General features: G+C 42.2%; 1 protein-coding gene across 3 annotated transcripts in view; it reads right to left on the bottom strand.

The window, feature by feature from the left end:
• Window positions 1-967: 967 nt before the first annotated feature.
• musk (muscle associated receptor tyrosine kinase) overlaps window positions 968-21,911 on the bottom strand; it is a 141,834-nt gene continuing 120,890 nt past the window's right edge. For all 3 annotated transcript variants that reach the window (XM_033018160.1, XM_033018161.1, XM_033018162.1), the window contains 2 exons: window positions 8,898-9,046; window positions 968-2,512 (listed from right to left, as the gene is read on the bottom strand). In XM_033018160.1, the coding sequence (XP_032874051.1) occupies window positions 1,827-2,512; window positions 8,898-9,046 (835 nt within the window). In that variant the 3' untranslated portion in view covers window positions 968-1,826. The remainder of the gene's footprint in view (window positions 2,513-8,897; window positions 9,047-21,911) is intronic.

Genomic DNA, 21,911 nt, shown 5'->3' with positions numbered 1-21,911 from the left:
TATAATCCATTCCGTTTTAGGTTCTATTCTTGACTTGAAAAGCTTTGTAAATATATCAAATATATCGCTCCAAAATTTATTCAACTTTGTACATCCTACAAATGAATGTGTTATATTAGCGTTTTGAAACAAACATTTATCGCATCTGGGAGAGACGTTTGGGTAAAGTTTATTCAACCTCGTTTTTGAATAATATAGTCTATGTAATAATTTGAATTGAATTAAATTATGTCTTGCATTAATGGAACAATTATGTGTGTTCATCAGATACTTTTCCCATCTATCCTTCGAGATCTTTATCATTAGCTCATGTTCCCAATCTTCTCTTAATACTTCTGTTGAGGGTAATTCTCTATTTAATATATTATTATAAAAGTATGATATTAGTTTTTGTGAATCAGCCTTAATATTCATTGCTTCTTCTAAAGGGTCTAAAAATATAGTTTGAAATCTATGTGTATATTTCTTCATAAAGTCACATATCTGTATATATTTAAAATATTGATTATCCTTCAGTTTAAATTTTAATTTTAAATGTTGAAATGATAACAGTTTGCCCAATTCATACATATCTCCTACTTTCCTAATCCCCAATCTATCCCATTGTTGATATGTTTTGTCGATGAGAGATGGTTTGAATGCGGGGTTGTTCAATAGTGGGGTTAGTACTGATAGATTATTTAATTTCAAGGATACTTTTATTTGTTTCCAAATTCTTATTGTATTGTGAATAATTGGATTCTTCTTATATATTATACTATTCAATTTTATCGGTGAGAGCAAGATCGTTCCTATATCGTACGGATAGCACTCCTCTTTCTCCATTCTTATCCACTCCAACTGCTGAGTGGAACTATCCAACCAGTACTTTATGTTCTTAATATGCACTGCCCAGTAGTAATACATGAAGTTAGGTAACGATAAACCCCCAACTTCTTTAGGTTTACACAAATGCTTTCGTTGCCAGTTTTTAAACATTTCATACGTGTTTACCCATATAATTAACACTATTTTAATAGTTTGATGTTGGATATGAATTGGGCCAATTGCTTCTCTGAAAAGAAGACCCTTGCTTTCACTAGATATTTCAGTTGAAAATTACTTATACAATTAATTTTCCTGCGATATTAATTTTGCGATAAAAATAATACTGAACATTTAAACACCCACCTGTGGATAATAATGACATTTCCACTCCGTGATTAACTCAGCTTTGGTAACAGAATGGTAAAATCTAACTACATGGGAGGCCATTCAGCCCACTGTGGCTGTGACATCTTTGAAATAACTCACTGCCTTCCTCTTCCCAAGAACCCATGTGATGTTCTATATGTTTTTAATTCACTTTGCAAAGTCCCATTCAAGTTAGTTGGAACAACCTGGTGCTCAAAACAAATCCAGATTTTTACTTCTGCCCTTTCTTTTGCCAAACATTTTAAATTAGGGTCCTTCCGCTTCCAAACCTCTTACCAATGGAGACAGTTTCTCTCAGCCTTCTTTCCTGAAGACTCTCATAACATCATATATATATATATATATTTATATATGATTCAATGAATGTCCAACTCTAATTGAGATATAAGTGCTTGAACAAAGAATGAGAGGGATGGTGCCTGTGCTGTGCGGCTTGGACTTGGTTGTCCCAGGCTACAGAGCGAGGCCTAAGCAGGTGAAATGCAGGTTGCGGAGGTGGGAGTATTTGAGTGTCCGGTCGGTATGGGGTGTGCTCCAGCCATTCGAGGTCAGGCCCCCTGCCGCAGGACTCGCCAACACCCCCAGAGGTCAATGCCAGTGCTCCCGCCACTGGGAGAGAGTGGGGTGGCGGGTCAGACAGGGAGTGCGGCGGCCACCCTCTGGTGCATTCGCTCCAGGATGCGGTGGATGCTGGCGAAGCTCGGCCTGTCCGACGGCATGTTGCTCCAGCACAGGCGCATCAGGTTGTACAGCTCCGGCGGGCAGTGCTCGGGGCAGGACAGGATGTTGCCATCCCGGACATAGTAGATGACCTCTTCATGGGCCATCCCATAGTAAGGCTGCATGCCTGACGAGAAGATCTCCCAAAGGACCACGCCATAAGCCCACACGTCCGACTCGGTGGTGTAGCGGTTGAAGAATATAGATTCAGGGGGCATCCACCTGATGGGAATGGCATCGTTCTCGTTGGCCTTGTAATAGTCCGCAGAGTAGATGTTCCTGGAGAGGCCAAAGTCAGCGATCTTCACCACCAGGTTCTCTCCAACCAGGCAGTTGCGGGTGGCCAGGTCCCGGTGGACAAACTTGCGCTCCGACAGGTAGGTCATGCCCGCAGAGATCTGCTTGGCGATGTTGAGCTGGTCGGCGCAGCTGAGGGGCGGAGGGTCGGCTGCCGAGCCCGCACTCCACTCTGCGAAGCTGGTGCCACTCCTGAAGGTGCGGGCGGTGATGGACGAGCGTTTACGCAGGTACTCGTTCAGGTCCCCGTGTGCCATGTACTCGAAGAGCAGGCACATGGGCTTCCCAACGGCGCACACTCCTGCGGAGAAAGAGCAAGAGATACTGCTCAGGCACCAACAGTGGCAGCAAGAGTATCAGTCGGAGATAGATAGATCTTTTATTAGTACCGGTATCTCTGTTATGGGGAGAAGGCAGGAGAATGGGGTTAGGAGGGAATCTTCTGGAATTTTTTGAAGATTTAACTAGGAAAATGGACATGGGAGAGCCAGTGGATGTAGTGTGCCTGGACTTTCAGAAAACATTTGATAAGGTCCCACATAGGAGATTAGTGGGCAAAATTAGGGCATACAGTATTGGGGGTAGAGTGCTGACATGGATAGAAATGTGGTTGGCAGACAGGAAACAAAGAGTAGGGATTAACGGGTCCCTTTCAGAATGGCAGGCAGTGACTAGTGGGGTACCGCAAGGCTCGGTGCTGGGACCGCAGCTATTTACAATATACATCAATGATTTGGATGAAGGGATTCAAAGTAACATTAGCAAATTTGCAGATGACACAGAGCTGGGTGGCAGTGTGAACTGTGAGGAGGATGCTATGAGAATGCAGGGTGACTTGGACAGGTTGGGGGAGTGGGCAGATGCATGGCAGATGAAGTTTAATGCGGATAAATGTGAGGTTATCCACTTTGGTAGCAAAAACAGGAAGGCAGCTTACTATCTAAATTGCATCAAGTTGGGAAAAGGGGAAGTACAACGGGATCTGGGGGTCCTTGTTCATCAGTCTATGAAAGTAAGCATGCAGATACAGCAGGCAGTGAAGTAAGCGAATGGCATGTTGGCTTTTATAACAAGAGGAATCGAATATAGGAGCAAAGAGGTCCTTCTGCAGTTGTACAGAGCCCTAGTGAGACCACACCTGGAGTATTGTGTGCAGTTTTGGTCCCCTAATTTGATGAAGGACATTCTTGCTATTGAGGGAGTGCAGCGTAGGTTTACAAGGTTAATTCCCGGGATGGCGGAGCTGTCATATGCTGAGAGAAAGGAGCAGCTGGGCTTGTACACTCTGGAGTTTAGAAGGATGAGGGGGTTCTCATTGAAACATATAAGATTGTTAAGTGCTTGGGGCACACTAGAGGCAGGAAACATGTTCCCGATGTTGGGGGAGTCCTGAACCAGGGGCCACAGTTTAAGAATAAGGGGTAAGCCATTTAGAACGGAGACGAGGAAACACTTTTTCTCACATAGAGCGGCGAGTCTGTGGAATTCTCTGCCTCAGAGGGCGGTGGAGGCAGGTTCTCTGGATGCTTTCAATAGAGAGCTAGATAGGGCTCTTAAAAATAGCGGAGTCATGGGGATATGGGGAGAAGGCAGGAACGGGGTACTGATTGGGGATGATCAGCCATGATCACATTGAATGGCAGTGCTGGCTCGAAGGGCCAAATGGCCTACTCCTGCACCTATTGTCTATTGTCTAATAGACATTGTTGACATATGAGACTTGGCAAACAATTTATGTACAACAAATTTCCACAAACTTCAATTAAACAAAGATTAGATTATTTATTTTAGTTGTCTTTATTGAAAGATGATGTTAAACAAAGCTTGTGGAAACTCCTATAGTTTTGCTCAGAAAAGTGCCATGGGATCTTTTGACTTCCAGAAAGGGCAATAGACAATAGACAATAAGTGCAGGAGTGGGCCATTCGGCCCTTCGAGCCAGCACCGCCATTCACTGTGATCATGGCTGATCATCCACAATCAGTACACCGTTCCTGCCTTCTCCCCATATCCCTTGACTCTGCTATCTTTAAGAGATCTATCTAACTCTCTCTTGAAAGCATCCAGAGAATCGCCCTCCACTGCCTTCTGAGGCAGAGAATTCCATAGATTCACAACCTCTGGGTGAAAACGCTTTTCCTCTTCTCCGTTCTAAATAGCCTACCCCTTATTCCTAAACTGTGGCCCCTGGTTCTACACTCCCCCAACATCGGGAACATGTTTCCTGCCTCTAGCGTGTCCAATCCCTTAATAATCTTTTATGTTTCAATATGATGCCCTCTCATCCTTCTTAATTCCAGTGTATGCAAGCCCAGTCGCTCCATTCTTTCAGTATATGACAGTCCCGCCATCCCGGGAATTAACCTCGTGAACCTACGCTATACTCCCTCAATAACAAGAATGTCCTTCCTCAAATTTGGAGACCAAAACTGCACACTATACGCCAGGTGTGGTCTCACCAGGGCCCTGTACAACTGCAGGACCTCTTTTCTCCTTTACTCAACTCTTCTTGTTATGAAGGCCAACATGCCATTGGCTTTCTTCACTTCCTGCATGCTTACTTCCAGTGACTTTGAGTGCTTACTTTGAGTGCAATTGTGCAGCAGGAACAGCAGCCACGATTGGAGTCTGGTCTCTGGAGTAAAACTCAAACACACATCATTCTGCCTCTTTGAAAAGAGTGCCCACACCAAGCCTCAGACGGCATAACTCAGGAACACTATCATAACCTGTAATTACCGTTTAATCATAAAGTCTTTGAGCCCGGAAGCAGGCCGTTAGGCACAACTTGCCCATGCTGACCAAGGTGTCCCATCTACATTAGACCCACCTGCCTGTGTTTCGTCCATATCCCACCAAATCTCTCCTGTCCTTGTACCTGTCCATTTGTGTTTTCAATTGTTGTTATAGTACCTGCCTCAACTATCTCCTCCGGCAGTTCGTTCCATATACCTACCAGACTCTATGTGGAAAATGTTGTCCCTCGGATTCCTATAAAATCTTTTTCCTTTCACCTTAAAATTATGTTCTCTGTGTCTTGATTCCCTTACTCTGGGTAAAAGACTGTGCATCTACCCGATCTATTCCCTTCATGTTTTTATGCACCTCTAAAAGATCACCCCTCATTCTACTGCACTCCAAGGAATAAAGTCCTAGCCTACCCAATTTCTCCCTCTACCTCAGACCCTCAAGTCCAGGCAACATCCCCATGAATCTTCTTTGTACCATTTCCAGCATAACAACATCTTTCCTAAAGCAGAATGACCAACATTGAACACAATACTCCAAATGTGCCCTTACTGATGTTTTGTACAATGTAACAAACAATGGCCTCCATAATGTTTGGGACAAAGACCCATCATTTATTTATTTTGCCTCTGTACTCCACAATTTGAGATTTGTAATAGAAAAAATCACATGTGGTTAAAGTGCACGTTGTCAGATTTTATTAACGGGTATTTTTTATACATTTTGGTTTCACCATATAGAAATTACAGCTGTAATGCGTCTATAACCTTTGAGTGCACCTCTCAAGCAAATTACTGTTATTGGGCCATAACTAGAACCTTGGAATCTGTGTCCTGCACAAGTCCATTGAAAAATAAAGATGAACATTTGGGCATCATTTGTCCTTTTGGAAGGTTTACTGCTAAGACTAACAGCCAGTCGTTAAATGGAAAGGGAAGGCACTGTTCCCTTTAAAGGCTTCCTCTGGTTTCCAGGACATAAAGTGATGCGATTGTATTTACTTGTGTCTGTAGTCAAGGGATGATCAGCTCGCACTGCTGCACTGATCACCATATATTTTAACTTTGCTCGGCATCAAGTCATCATCACGACTGGAACAGCTTGGAATCCTTGGAGACCAATTTTCTATTTTTGTGATAATGGACAGCAAGCAGCTGCAATTTTCTCTAATTGCAAAAACTCAACAATTTAAAACTATTTGTGACTACTTTGATTTTATTTAGTCATCCCCTGTCCGTTGCTGAGGCCTAAATAAATCTGGCATCGAATATTAATTTCCAGTGCACAACCTTGAGATATGTTACCATTAAATCTGTTGCGAGCACCCTTTCAGGCAATTATAGTTTGCACCTTTCCTTCAAATTTTACTAGAGATATCCACATAGGTTGCCCATAAAAGATTTATAGGCCACCTTTCTGAGTATATTCATTTTTGCTCTCCCTTTCGGAAGAGTAATCCAGGTCACCACATTCTGGAATTTGAACGCCCAGATTATTAGCCCCAAAATAGATCTGGTAAACTGAATACAGCTTAATTTCAACTAGAACTCCTGTGACATTGACAGTGCAGCTGCTTGTGAAGAGGTGAATTGCAGGAATGCTTTTCAGATGTCATGCTCTGCTGCATCATTTCATTACCCTCAACAACATCTTCCATTCTTACAACACTTCTAACGTGGCAAAAAAAAAAATCCACGTGCTTGAGGAGATTCTTATCAAATAGTAATGGGGACCAGGCAAAAAAAAAGGAGATATTGGGGACAATGACCCAAAACTTGAGCAAAGAGGTTTTAGTTTTAGAGATACAGTGTGGAAACAGGCCTTTTGGCCCACCGAGTCCATGCCGATTCCAGCATATTAATACTATCCTACACACACTAGGGACAATTTTTACATTTAACAAGCCAATTAACCTGCATACCTGTATGTCAGGGGTGTGGGAGGAAACTAAAGATCTCAGAGAAAACCCATGTGGTCACAGGGAGAACATACAAACTTCGTACAGACAGCACCCGTGGTCGGGATTGAATTCGGGTCTCCGGCGCTGCAATCGCTGTAAGGCAGCAACTCCACTGCAGCGCCACCGTATCGCCCACAGAGTTAGGACAAAAAGGTGGAGAGGCGGAAAAGTGCAGGAAAGGAGTTCCAGCACCTGGGCCTTGCAAGAGAAGGACTGTCCATCAATGGCAGAATGCCTAATATTCAGGGATAACAAAAGACCTGAACTGAAAAAAAAACTTGTCAGAGGTGGAGATTACAGTGATCAGGACAAGCAAATTCATGGATGGGGTGGGGGGGTTAAATATAAGAAAGGAATACACTTACCTTTCTAAATTGTAAGTTTTAAGGGCCTGTCCCACTGTACGAGGTAATTCAAGAGTTCTCCCGAGTTTTACCCTGATTCGAATTCGGAGAATGTCCGTAGCGGGTCCGTAGGAGTTCATGGATGTCTCGTAGGGGCTCGTACGAGTAAAAAGTAACAATTTTTTTCATCACGAGTATTTTTTTACTCGTGGACATTTTTCACAGTGTTGAAAAACGTCACGAGTTTACCGGATTTCCCGAATACCTACCGTTACTCGTACGAGCCGCTACGAGACATCCACGAACTCCTACGGACCAGCTACGGACATTCTCCGAGTTTGAATCAGGGGAAAACTTGGGAGAACTCTTGAATTACCTCGTACAGTGGGACACGCCATTTACACTATCTCTGTAATGACAATTACAACAAACCAAAACCAGCTGTCAGACTGAAAGGATTTTCCACTGTGCTTATCGTGAGCAAAGGCTTGGTCTTCACGATGAGTGCTGAAACATTAGGTTGATGATGCATTTTCCCCTCTGGATTTGTAGTACAATAGCAGCTTTTTCAGAATGGCAACTGTTCAGACCCTGGCTCTGGGCCTCTTGTAAATTCCAGATATAAGTGGAACAGCTGTGACTCCACATGAAATCTGCATTTTCTCTTACAGATAGTTTGAATAACTTCAGAAATTGATTAGGCACTTCACTGGATTGTAATCCAAAATATTAGGTCATAGGCTTCAGCAGAATGAACCAAGTCATATTTAACCTCCATCAATCTCCTTCTAACAACCTCCACTGCAGAAGTTCTCTTTTTGTTTTGTTATTTCCAGACTTAGCTCCCCTGGTCAGTCTCCATCTTACACCTAAGGATCTAAAATTCTTGCCCTGATCCAAATATGCACCGTCCCATTCATGAGTCATGTCTGCGTGCTTTTGGAGCTTGTACAGGAAAGTGGGGCTGCAGTAAAATATAGACTGTGATTGTATTGAGCAGGGAAGCAATGTACAAGGCCAAAGGGTATTTTGCTGCTCCTAATTGTTCTGTTCTTATAAACTTAAGCTGTACTGATTCTCCAGTTTGGCTTCACTTTGAATCCTGACTTTTGTCGCTGGGAATTTTTCAAAGGAGCCAATCTGAAGACTTAAGATAGTAGAATCTGGTCATGTGCATGAAGGCATGGACCAAGCAGAGCCTGAGGCCCAGGTTCTAATTAAGGTCACCGATGGTCACGGGCAGTTCTTAAAGACCTGACTGTTTTCATAAATTTTGGAGAATCTGTTTTAATGTGGAGAATCTGTTAGAATTCTCAAGAACTTTGAAACTTGTTTCCCTCACCTCCCAATTATCAGAGTCATCCAGCACAAAAACAGGCCCTTTGTCCCACCCTGTCCATGCCAACTATCAAGAACTCAGTTTATACTAAGATACTATGTAGCCATGCATCAGTTACCCACACCCTAAAGTGGAATTCTCTCCCTACACCTCTTTGTCACTATCCTCTTTCAGATACATCTCAAAGCCCACAATTTTGGGACCCTTTTGACTATCGTCTCCCTTTGTGGCTCAGCTTCAAATTTTATTATATTGATATTAATTGCAGTTGTTAGCTTATGCTCAAAGCAATTACCTAAAAGCTTGACGATATTTGAATGGTCGAACTCCGCCATGAGGGCTGCTTCTCTCTGGAAGTCTGCTTGCATATCAGGCGAAGCTTCTTCTTTCAGCATCTTCACGGCCACCATGGTTGAGGTCTCCTGCTGCAGCAGATGAGGGGCTCTAAAGGAAACAAAACAAGCCTTTGTCACGAGGGACTTGGCAGCTCATTCACAGACCAGCAATGCTTCAAGCCACGGAGATTATGGTCGAATCGCAATAATGTTCTGACATGTGCTGTTTTTACCCAGTAGATTAGTGATTGGTTGTGCGCTGTTCCATTATACCAAAAGGATAGACAGGCATTTGAGGAATTACGTACGCAAGGAATGCAACCAAAAGGAGAGGTTTAAAACCAACACGGAAAGGGAAATCTGCTGGAAAACCTTTGGAATCTCCCAAATGTTTTTAAATTATCAGGCACGAATGTTTGAACACAGAACAGTACACAGGAACAGGCCCTTCAGCCCACAATGTCTGTGCTGAGCATAATGCCCAGATAAACTAATCTCATCTGACTGATTATTATCCACATGCCTCCGTTCTCTGCATATCCATGAGCCTAACTAAAACGCTCTTAAATGCCACTATTGTATCTACCTCCACCACCACCCTTGGCAGTGAGTTCCAAGCATCTGCTGCCTCTGTAAAAAAAACTTGCCCCCTACATCTCCTTTAAACGTTACCTCTTTCAAATTAATGCAATGCCCGCTAGTCTTTGACATTTCCACCCATCCTCGTTGTAGAGAAGGTCCTTCTGCTTGCCAGGGTGAGCTCAAAACAAGAGACCATTTCACCTATAAATCTGACAACAAAAACCAGGTAAACCAGGGTAGAGTGTAGAACTTGGTTGAGATGGTTAGAAGATATTCATTTGAAAGAGAATTCTTGAATGGAAGAAAATGCAGATGGTGAGATGGAGTAGAACAAGGTATGGAGCACAAATGCCAGTCAAGACCAAGCGGGCAGAAAGGTCTTTTTCTGCTGTACATTTGAATAGTTTTGACTGTCAGTTTGTTGCATATATATAAATACGGTAGTTAAAATAAGGTGGTGTGTAGAAAATGGTGAAGAAGACCTGTGGTATGCTTGCCTTCATTGTAAGGCATTGAATAGTCAGGAAGTCAAGCTGCTTTATAGGACTTTGGTTGTCATTGTGTGTATGTGCAGTTCTATAAAAAATGTGGAGGCTTTGAAGAGGGTGCAGAGGAGATTTAGCAGAGTGTTGTCTGGATTAGAGGGTTTCAGCTAAAAGGAGAGGATAGATATACTTGTATTGTTTTCTCTGAAATGTTAGAGGTTGAGGGTAGGCTTGATAGAATTATATATAATTATGAGAGGCATAGATAGGGTTGACAGTCAGAACCCTTTTCCCAGGGTAGAATTGTCTAACACTGGAGGGCATAGCTATAAGGGGAAAGGGGGAAAGTTTATTACACAGGGAATAGTGGGGAGCTGGAATGCATTGCCAGGGGTGGTGGTGGAGGCAGAAACAACAGTAGCATTTAATAGGCATTTGGATAGGCAAATGAAAGTGCAGGTAATAGAGGGATATGGATCATGTACAGGCAGATGACATCAGTTTACGTCTCCCACTCCCCTGACATCGGTCTGACGAAGGGTCTCGACCCGAAACGTCATCCATTCCTTCTCTCGGGAGATGCTGCCTGTCCCGCTGAGTTACTCCAGCATTTTGTATCAATCTTCGATTTAAACCAGCATCTGCAGTTCTTTTCTACACATGAGATCAGTTTAAATTGGCTTCATGTTTGACACAAACATTGTGGGCTGAAGGGCCTGTTTCTGTGTTGTACTGTTCTGTGTTCTATATACTGAACTATGACCATGGCAAGACCTTATTTTGTGTTTATGGTAACTTCATTTTTTGTATTACCCGACACCAGGGCACAAGAATTGTTAGAATTTGGAAGACAACTGGGAAAATGATTGGGTTCTTGAAAAGCTTTTGTATTGCCAACAACTATAAGAATTAATTTTGGCTCATAACTCTTTATTCTGGATATCAGGTAGCGAATCAATTTTATTGCACAAGATCCGAGGATGCAATCCAGGCTGCTGCTCCCACTGCAGGAAAGCAGCCTGTTGGATATGCTGCCTTTTTCTGGAGAAGATAACAGATACACCCTGTGCATTGGTGTACATTACAAGCACAGGAATGGCCACTTGTGCTGGTCATTACTGGCCACTATCAGAGTGCAGAGTAATGTTTTGTTACCCCTTTCTCCTATAATGAACATAGAAACATAGAAAATAGGTGCAGGAGTAGGCCATTCGGCCCTTCGAGCCTGCACCGCCATTCAATATGATCATGGCTGATCATCCAACTCAGTATCCTGTACCTGCCTTCTCTCCATACCCCCTGATACCTTTAGCCACAAGGGCCACATCTAACTCCCTCTTAAATAAAGCCAATGAACTACCTTCTGTGGCAGAGAATTCCAGAGATTCACCACTCTCTTTATGAATTTTTTTTTTCTCATCTCGGTCCTAAAAGATTTCCCCCTTATCCTTAAACTGTGACCCCTTGTTCTGGACTTCCCCAACATCGGGAACAATCTTCCTGCATCTAGCCTGTCCAACTCCATAAGAATTTTGTAAGTTTCTATAAGATCCCCTCTCAATCTTCTAAATTCTAGCGAGTACAAGCCGAGTCTATCCAGTCTTCCTTCATATGAAAGTCCTGACATCCCAGGAATCAGTCTGGTGAACCTTCTCTGTACTCCCTCTATGGCAAGAATGTCTTTCCTCACAAGGTCTTTAACAAACTCAGGACATCCCCAGACCACTTTATATCTAAGTAAATAGTGTATCTGAGTATAGAGATATACAGCATGAGAACAAACCCTTCAGCACAACTCATCCACGCCAACCAAATTGTGTAACTGAGCTAGTCCTATTTGCCTGCACCTGGTCCATATCCCTCCAAGTCTTTCCTTTACATGTACATGTCCAAGTGTCTTTTAAATGTGAAAATTGTACCCGCCTCTACCATTTCCTCAGGCAGCTCGTTCCACGCTCCCTGTGTGAAAAAGTTGCCTCTCAGGTCCCTGTCACCTCTCAACTTAAACCTATGCTTTAGTTTCAGACTCCCCTGTCCTACAACACAGAAGGGGAGCCAGTTTGAACAAATTGAAGTCTGAGAAGCACCACAGTGTGTTGAGTAGGATTTCGGAAAAGCTGCCTTGGGACCTTTTATATCCATAAGAGAGCAGCGATATGACAATAGGCTGACATCTGATCCCAAGTGCAACAAATGCAGTGACTGATGAAGTCAGTGGAATGAGGTTTGAAAGCACAACCATTTGACTTGGGGTATGTTCATTGAAGCAGGGCTGACATCTGACACTTGCAAATGAGCTAATCAGCATTGTTAAATTAACAAATTATGCCGATTTAAACTAATCACGATTTTGTGTCATGTGATGGACTTCATCTAGACATGAAAACTTTGAAAGATGTAATTATAAGTGCTGCTAATAAATATTTAGTGTGCTGATTCCTCATATAGATTATCTTTACTAGTCATTTTTAATGTCATTTTTTCAAATAGTAGGGAGTTCTCTTCAGAGGTTGGGTTATTGTCAGCTGTGGTTCTGTAGACAGCTGTCACCTCAAGTTCCACTCCAGAGACTTGGACAGAAAAATCTCGATTGACACTCAAGTGAAGTACAGAGCAAAGTAAATGGTCCCAACACCAATATTCAGCTTAAAGCTCTGTAGAAATAAGGAATTGCAAATTATGATTTGCACAAAAGGGCACAAAGTACTGGAGTTACTCAGCGGGTTACTCTAGCAATGTGTCAAATGTCTGTAGTTTAGTTTAGTCTTTTTGGTTTAGAGGTACAGCATAAAAGCCGGCTCTCTGCGCATCCCTCTGCAATTGGATTCTCGACTTCCTCATCCACAGACCACAGCCTGTTTGAATTGGCAGAAACACTTCATCCTCAGTAACAATCAGCATGGGAGCACCTCAAGGCTGTGTGCTCAGCCCCATGCTCTACTCACTCTATACTCATGACTGTGTAGCCGGACATAGTGCGAACTCCATCATCAAGTTCAGCGACGACACCACTGGTTTTTTTTTGGGTTTTTTTGTTTATTTTATTAGAAATTAATACAGTACAAAACAATACAGTGGCACCTAATTTTAGGTGCCAACTATGTCATACCGTAATCCATTCTATGTACAACCTCTAGTTTTATGTTATGAGAAGGAAGTAAGCAAGACAAGAAAAAGAAAACAATAGAAAGGGGAAAAAGTGGGAAAATAGATGGTAGAGAGTAGAAAAACGTGAAGTGTGTATATAAAAAAAAAAATAAAAAAAGAAAAATAAAAAAAAAAGAAAAGAAAAAAGAAAAAGTGGAAAGTAGAAATAGAAGAGAAGGCCCCTTAAAAGAGAATTTTTCAAATCTATATTCGGAGATGTAAATCTATCCACGTCATGAACTGAAATCAGCAATCCTTATGGTACCGCTGCATCACATGATTCCAAAAAGTAGATGAAAGGAGACCAACTCCTTAAGAATTGGTCATATTTATCTATTAGTCGGAGTCTCATTTCTTCAAGGCGTGCTATGTCCATCATATTCCTAATCCACATTTTAACAGTTGGTATGGTTGTATTTTTCCAAAATTTAAGTATCAATTTCTTTCCAATTATTAACCCATAATTTAAAAAAACATTTTGGTCTTTATTTAAATTGGTATCGTCTCCTATTATTCCAAATATAATCCATTCCATTTTGGGTTCTATTCTTGACTTGAAGAGCTTTGTAAATATATCAAATATATCACTCCAACATTTATTCAACTTTGTACATCCTACAAATGAATGTGTTATATTAGCGTTTTGAAACAAACATTTATCACATCTGGGAGAGACGTTTGGATAAAATTTATTCAACCTCGTTTTTGAATAATATAGTCTATGTAATAATTTGAATTGAATTAAATTATGTCTTGCATTAATAGAACAGTTATGTGTATTCATCAAATACTTTTCCCATCTATCCTTCGAGATCTTTATCATTAGCTCATGTTCCCAATCTTCCCTTAGTGCTTCTAACGACACCACTGTTGTTGAACGAATTACAGTTGGTGATGAGTCAGAGTATAGAAGTGAGATCGACCGATTGACCAAATGGTGCCAGCACAACAACCTGGCTCTCAATACCAGTAGAACCAAGGAACTGATTCCTGAGAAGATTACGGAGATTCGGTATGTCAACGAGGATTCTCCTGAAATTCTACAGGTGCACAGTAGAGAGCATACTGACTGGTTGCATCGTGGTCTGGTTCGGCAACTTGAACGTCCAGGAACAGAATAATCTGCAAAAAGTTGTGACCACTGACCAGTCCATCACCTGCTCTGACCTCCCCACCATCGAAAGGATCTATCGACGTCGCTGCCTCAAAAAGGCAGCCAACATCATCAAGGTCCCACACCATCCTGGCCACATATTCATTTCACCATTGCCATCGGGAAGAAGTCACAGGAGGATGAAAACTATAACGTCCAGGTTCAGGAACAGCTTCTTCCCTACAGTCATCAGGCTATTAAACACTACAACGAATAAGCTCTGAACTGCAACATACTACTACTATTATTGCACTATATTTGTTTATTTATTGAGTATTTGTGTGTATGTGTGTGTATATATACACACTGAACTTTTTTCTTTTTTTCTCCCGTTATGTACTATGATTACATGTTATTTTGTGCTGCAGTAAGTAAGAATTTCATTGTCCTATCGGGGACACATGACAATAAAACACTCTTGACACTTAGTACCGTCAACAACCGATCACCCATTTGCACTAGTTCTATATTATCCCACTTCCCCATCCACTCTCCACACAATAGGGGGCTTTTTATTTTACAGAGGCCAGTTAACCTACAAACCCGCAGGACTTTGGGAGATGGGAGGAAACCGGAGAACTCGGAAGAAACCCACATGGTTACACGGAGAACCTGCAAACTACACACAACCAGCACCCGAGGTCAGGATTGAACCTAGGTCTCTGGCAATGTGGAGACAGCAGCATTAAGTCACAAATGGTAGAGGATAATTAAGCAATTAACAGCAAGGGAAGCACCAAGAATGTCCACGTCTTTAACTATGGTGGACCCACGTGTCAGTGTTAAAGACAAGGCTGAAGGGTTTGCAACTCAGACGTTGCTGAGTGGACGCTTCATATCAGCCTCCTCCTGAGGGTGCCACCATCACTGAAGACAAACCAGTCTTTAACCAATTTGATTTGCTCCACTTGAGTTCCAAAAATGAATGAGTATTTGCACTGCACTTAGTGGGACTTGACAATTTCCCAGTTAATTTCCTAGTTAATTAACATACTTCATCCAGAAACTGCTTTAAATAAAAGAGAGCTGGCTGGATCACACTCCCTGGATCACACGCGCTGATTATTAAACCTATCAAGGATTGTGAATATTTCAAAATATCAAATATCAACATAATGATTTAAAAAAGAACAAATGTATTGCCATTTTAAAACATAAAATGATGAATACTCATTAAACTAAAAAATATTTGACTAAATCCAATGCAAGAAGCTGGATAAACTACCTTACTTCCATCCAGCCTTTCCTCACCATTGTAGTGCATGGACACTGTGCTCAGCTAATCTGCCTCAGCTTCAGCAGGATGATACTGGAAAACTGCAGCAATATTGGATTCCATAAAGTATGAAATGTCAGAGGACAATTACTGGTAAATCTTAGTTGAGGTTTAGTTTATTATTGTTAGGTGTGCAAGGTGCAGTAAAAATGTTTTTGTTGCGAGCTATCCAGTCAGCGAAAAGACTGTACATGATTACAATCAAGCTGTCCACAGTTTACAGATCTAGGATAAAGGGTATTACATTAGATGGTTCAAAAGTCTCCAATAAGGTAGATGGGAGATCAGGACCACATTCTAGCTGATGAGAGGGCGGTTCAGTTGCCTGATAACAGTTGGGAAGAAAAAACTGTCCCTGAATCGGGAGGTATGGATTTCCAAACTTCTGTGCCTCTTGCCTGATGGAAGTGGGGATAAGAGGGAGTGACCAGGGTAAGACTGATTCTTGATTATGCAGGTGGCCTTGCCGAGGCACTGTGAAGTGCAGATGGAGTCAATGGAAGGGAGGTTGGTTTGCTTAATGGTCTGGGCTATGTCCACAATTTTCTGAAATTTCTTGGGGTCTTTGAGCTGTTCCCAAACCATGCTAAGATGCATCCTGATAGCATGCTTTCTACGGCGCATCTGTAGAGAATGGCGAGGGTTGTTGGGGACATGCCAAACTGTCTAAGCCTTCTAAGGAAGTAGAGGAATTGGTGTGCTCTCTTGGCCATTGGTTCAATGCAGCTGGTCCAGGACAAATTGTCGGTTATATTTATTCCTAAGAACCCAGCAGGTTTGGAACAAATATGTGTATAGACACACACAGCACAGAACATGGCCCTCCAACCCACTGAGTTTGTGCTGACCATCAACCAGTCATTTATACTCATCCTAACATTGATCCCATTTTATTCTTCCCACATTCCCATCAACTCCTCCCAGATGTTACCAGTCACTTACACATCAGGGGGAAATTACAATGGCAATTGGGATATGGGAGGAAACTGGCGTACACAGGAAACCCAATATGTAACAGAGAGAATGTGTAAATTCCACACAGCTTCACAGATAAAGATTCAACCTGAAGACACAAGGAACAGCAGATGCTAAATCTTGAGTAAAACACAAAGTGCTGGAGGAACTCAGCAGATCAGGCAGCATCTGTAGAGGGAATGGACAAGCAACGTTTTGGGTCTACTACAGATTGGATTTAACCTGAATTGTCAGAGCTTCATGGCATAGCTCTATTAACCGCATCAATATTTAGCTCATGTAGAGGTCTCAAACTCGGTGGCTCCTACGTGGAGAAATGCCCACAATTTCTCAGCCAACATTCAGTTGTTTGCTCGTCATAGCTTCTGAGAATAAATGATATCAACATTTTCCTCACATTCACAAGCCTTGCCTCATTAAATTTTTAAGAACCCCCATCAGTCTGAAGAAGGGTTTCGGCCCGAAACGTTGCCTATTTCCTTTGCTCCATAGATGAGTTTCTCCAGCATTTGTGTGTACCTTGCCTCATTAATAAGCTTTTAAACAAAGTTGAGCAAATGGAAAGTCTCTGTGCAGTATCAACTTCATTAAACAGCTGTCTGACAGGCTGACAGATCCCAGCCCTGCTGCCCTCAGAGATGGAGTTTCCCCTCTCCTGGTGACCAAGGTCATGCAGTTATGCACCCAGGCATGAGTTTAAGACTGGACATTCTCAAGTTGGATGTTAGCAGAACAAAGCCTCACTTAAGCCTTCCATTCAGATACTTGATTTGCTGCATATCTATCTCCCTTTCTCTTTGGGCCTTATGTTATCACGACAAAATCTTTGTGAGGTCCAGTCTAACTCGACGGCATATGTTTATAATAATTAGTTGAAGGATTAGAGAGAAAATGATGAGAAAGTTTGTTGCTCAGTGCCTGCAAGGACAGTTGAGGCAGAAATTAGCTGAATGTTTTATGTATGTGAGGTACAAGATTATTGAATGAGTAGTGGATAATCGGATTACTATCAATGTACAAGAGATGTGCAGGTACATAAATAAAGGAGGCATGCAGGATCACATGATATGCTATAGCTGCAGAATGTGGGAGCTAGTGTATGTACCCGATGGTTCCTGGTGACCACGTCTGCACCAAGTATTGGTTGATCGAGGACCTTCGGCCCAAAGTTGATGACCTTCAAATGCTGTGGCACATCAGGGACGGAGACAATTACCTGGATGCTGTGTTTCTGGAGGCAGTCACACCAATTAAATTAACTGCTTCCAATCTGGTCTGTGGTCAGGAGAAGGAGGGTGTGATTGCAAATGAGGCAGGTAGGGGGTTCCAAGAGGCTGTGTTAGAGGACACACGGCCCTTGAGGGGTGTATAGCAGGTCTGAGATTCTTGCTCCCTGTGCACTCGAGTGTGGAGGTGGTAGGAAGGATGAGGAACCTAATCATAGCACCATGGATCAAGGAGCCATTCAAGAGGGGAGAGAGTAGATACTCTATTTCTGTCTTTTCTCCTATTTGGGACATTGTATAAAATAGGCTCAGTGTAGCGAGATAGGAAGTACAAGATGACAATGCAGGGTATAAATCCTATTCCAGAGACTTGAGCACGGTATTCTCAGCAGGCACATTACTCTCGTACTCTGGGGGTTTGCACTGTTAGAGAGACATTATCAAGTAAAATGTTAAACTGAGGACCCATCTGCCATCTCAGTACAGATCGCATGGTGCTCTTTCAATGAAGAGCCGGAAAGTCATCCTTGGTGATTTGGTCAAGGATTATCCTCTTTCAACATTATTGAAACAGATTGTCTGGTTATTATCTTCTGAATCTGTATCTGAATGTTGCTGATTGTGGGAGCATGCTATGCTCTCACAATGGATATTGGATTTCCTACATTACATATTGTCAACATATTGTCTCCACTAATCCAGAAACTCATTTATTCCTGCCCTGTGTTGCTGATGACAATCAAAATCTGCCTGATCCACCATCTCCCAAGAAGATTCATAATGAAACAGAGTGTCAAATGGTCAAATTCATAAGTGCAAGGAAAGCGGACTATGAACAGAACCCAGGAGAAAACTATCATGAATGAAGTCAGTGAGATAGTACACCAGGGAGAGTTTGATGTGACAAGATACAAGAGTAGGAACAGAACTGCCGTGAATGGGCACAAAATGGGCACAGTACATTGATAAAATGAAGGTGCCTATTTATCTGAGCGGAGGAGCAGGTGTGAACGCCTTCATTGGTCAGGAGAATTGCAGACACAGGCTGGGTGAGCCTATGAAGTGAATTTTGATAGTGTGGGGAATTTGAAGCCAGCACGATGGAAGCTGTAAGCTGTCATGCCCCTTGAAAAATAGGAAAAACAAATCAGAAAATGGTTTAGTTTAGTATAGTTGAGAGATACAGCATGGAAACAGGCCCTTCGGCCCACTGAGTCAACGCCAACCAGTTATCCCTACACACCAACACTATCCTGCAGTTAGAGTTAGGATAGACTTTGAGTTATATAGAGCTCTGGGGACTAGTGGAGTCAAAGGATGTGGGGAGAAGGCAGGCACGGGTTATTGATAGGGGATGATCAGCCATGATCACAATGAATGGTGGTGCTGGCTCGAAGGGCCGAATGGCCTCCTCCTGCACCTATTTTCTATGTTTCTATGTTACACACACTAGGGACAAATTACAATTTTGCTGAAGTCAATTAACCTCTAAACCGGTATGTCTTTGGAGTTTGGTTGGAAACTGGTATACCCGGAGAAAACCCACGCAGGTCACAGGGAGAACATACAAATTACCTACAGATAGCACCCATAGTCAGGATCAAACCCAGGACCTGGCGCTGTAAGGCAGCAGCTCTACTTCTGTAGCCGCCCCCAACTGGTGTCCTGGAAAAATTGAGTTTGGTTTAGGACAGGTGACTCACTTCTATGTAATGGACAATATGGAGATAAACAATAGTGATGGTTTCAATAGACTGTAGACTTGTGGTAGAGGCAAATTGGGTAATGTCTCCAAACTGTAAATATGCTGCCTCAGTGATGTGCAGCAGGCTGGATTTGAAACTCAGCCTAACCTTAAACAAGCGATCTAGAAATGTAAACATTCAACAAATCTTGGTTAACATTATTTACAATTTTTGTATAAGCTAACAAATGGTTTATGGCCACTTATTTTGCTTGCACTTGACCTTTTAGAAGTATTATCATGGATTTGTGCTGATTTCTTACACTGCTCATACAAGCTTCTTTATTCAAAGAGGTTTCTCTCTGGCACAAATCATGTGTGAGAGACTTTATCAAACACCTTTTGAAAGTTCTGTAATATACTTTTTATTGCCTCCCCTATACTGTATATAAATTCTGCACCATCCTCAAGGAATTGTGACACATTCAACTTGGCCTTCCTTCCGATGACTGTTAGTTTGAAACTATTGGCCTGCCTCTTGAAATATGTACTTAAATTATTTCCTCTAAAGGGACAGAAATGTTTTCCCTACCATAAATGTAAGGCTAGGATCCACAATTCCCAACAACATTGATGTCAGCTGTATCTGAAAAGCCAGTAGATAAAATACAGCCGTTATATTTTCCACATTCCTGGTTATGATTTTATCTTTAATTATATAAACTTATATAATTTATGATTGTTGTTGTGGTGCCAGAAAAGATTGTTCGTTTGGAGCTTGATGTCATTGATTTGGTGTAATAGTTTCCTCATTGCAACTTTAGCATTATGCAGTTGTAGCCATGGAGTCAGCGGGAAAGAGAGAAAACCGAAGGCATTTTACCTCATTGCACTCCTTTGCATCTCTTAGCATCTAGTCATTAACACAGGGAGGTTTATCAAGACACAGAAATGAAAGTAAATAATTAAGTAACAGTACATGTCACACTAGCCTATTGGCAGTCCATTGTAAGGTCAGTTTTCTTATAAGAACAATGCATTTTCTCACAAAGGATGGTACATATCTGGAACGAGCCATCAAATGAAGTGGTGGAGGCAGGTACAATAACAACGTTTAAGGGACATTTGGACAGGTACATGGATAGGAAAGGATAAAGAGGTAAGGGTCAAATGATGGCAAATAGGACCAGCACGAATGGGCATTGACAAGTTTGGCTGAAGAGCCTGTGTCCATGCTGAAAGATTTAATTACTCTCTAACTATTTCACTTGGACACTTCCAAAGAGAAAGGTCTGCTTGCTTCACCTAACATGAGCCAAATGTGATCCCAATCCTTTCTTTACATGCCGCCACCTGAAGCATGTTAACCATTCCCAGCAGGATGTGGCTCACCATTTCTTGGGACAGCTAGGGATTTGGTCAATAATATCCAACACTTAATAATATCCAATGCTTTCATTCGGGCTTACAATGAGAGAATGAATGTAAACAGCTACTGATGATGGGAATGGCAATGGTGTGAGTGATGGAGGTAAACTCAGAAGTAGGTGTGTTGGATCTGAAGATGATGTGGGTGGTGATGGTAGTAACTAGAGGTGGGTCCTGAATGAGGAGTCAGGCATTCCAGGCAGATTTATAAATTATTTTGTGATGCAGAGAGTTGTTGATCGCTAGAATTTTTTACCCAAGTGGACTAAAGATCCTCAGTCAATGAACAGATTCAAGGTTAAGATGAAAATATTTTGTAAATCATGGTGTTTGGGGAATCTGGTAAAGGGTGAAGACCAGGAATGTACTATCCCTGCCTGTCCTAACATCAGGACATTCCTTCAAGAACTTGATGCAGTCACTAGCTCAAAAGCAGGCTGGATTGACTGCTTGGCCAGCAAATACTTGGCTGCCGGGAGATTTATTTAACAGCAGTGAGCAATGGGCTGTTAGCAGCTTTTTTGATATTTTAACCCAGACCTCCACTTCAATCCACCAATCTCCAGAAATGGGTGGATAAAATCAAGGTCAACTATTGACTGGTGAGTCAAGGGTGTTGGAGCAGCCTCAGCCTTTGGGAAATTGTTGGATTGCCTCCAGCATTCTAATTTGTCCAAGTTTTTTCTGTATTCCAAACAATGTGCCGGGTCAAATCTGGGAGCCATCTGTCCTCCTAATAGTCTCCAGCTGCATCCTGTTGTGTTACTCCACCTAACACATAAAAGAAGCTGATGCAGTCATGGCTGGTGGGTCTCAATTGGTAGGTTGACGCCTTGCTGTCCCCCCCCCCAAGACGGACATGAAGAAATGGATAAAAATATCTGCACTCGGCAGAAGAAGCAGCCAAATGTGTGGTACAGATGGAGCTGATGACAGGGAGTATAAAGATTGAGACTGCAGACTGACAAACGAGGTGGGGAATGGGGTGACTGATGGGGTTGTGGTTCAGAGAGTGGCA

Source organism: Amblyraja radiata, chromosome 3 (genome assembly GCF_010909765.2).
Source record: "Amblyraja radiata isolate CabotCenter1 chromosome 3, sAmbRad1.1.pri, whole genome shotgun sequence".
Classification (NCBI taxonomy): Eukaryota; Metazoa; Chordata; class Chondrichthyes; order Rajiformes; family Rajidae; genus Amblyraja; species Amblyraja radiata.
This window is presented reverse-complemented; position numbering and strand designations above follow the sequence as displayed.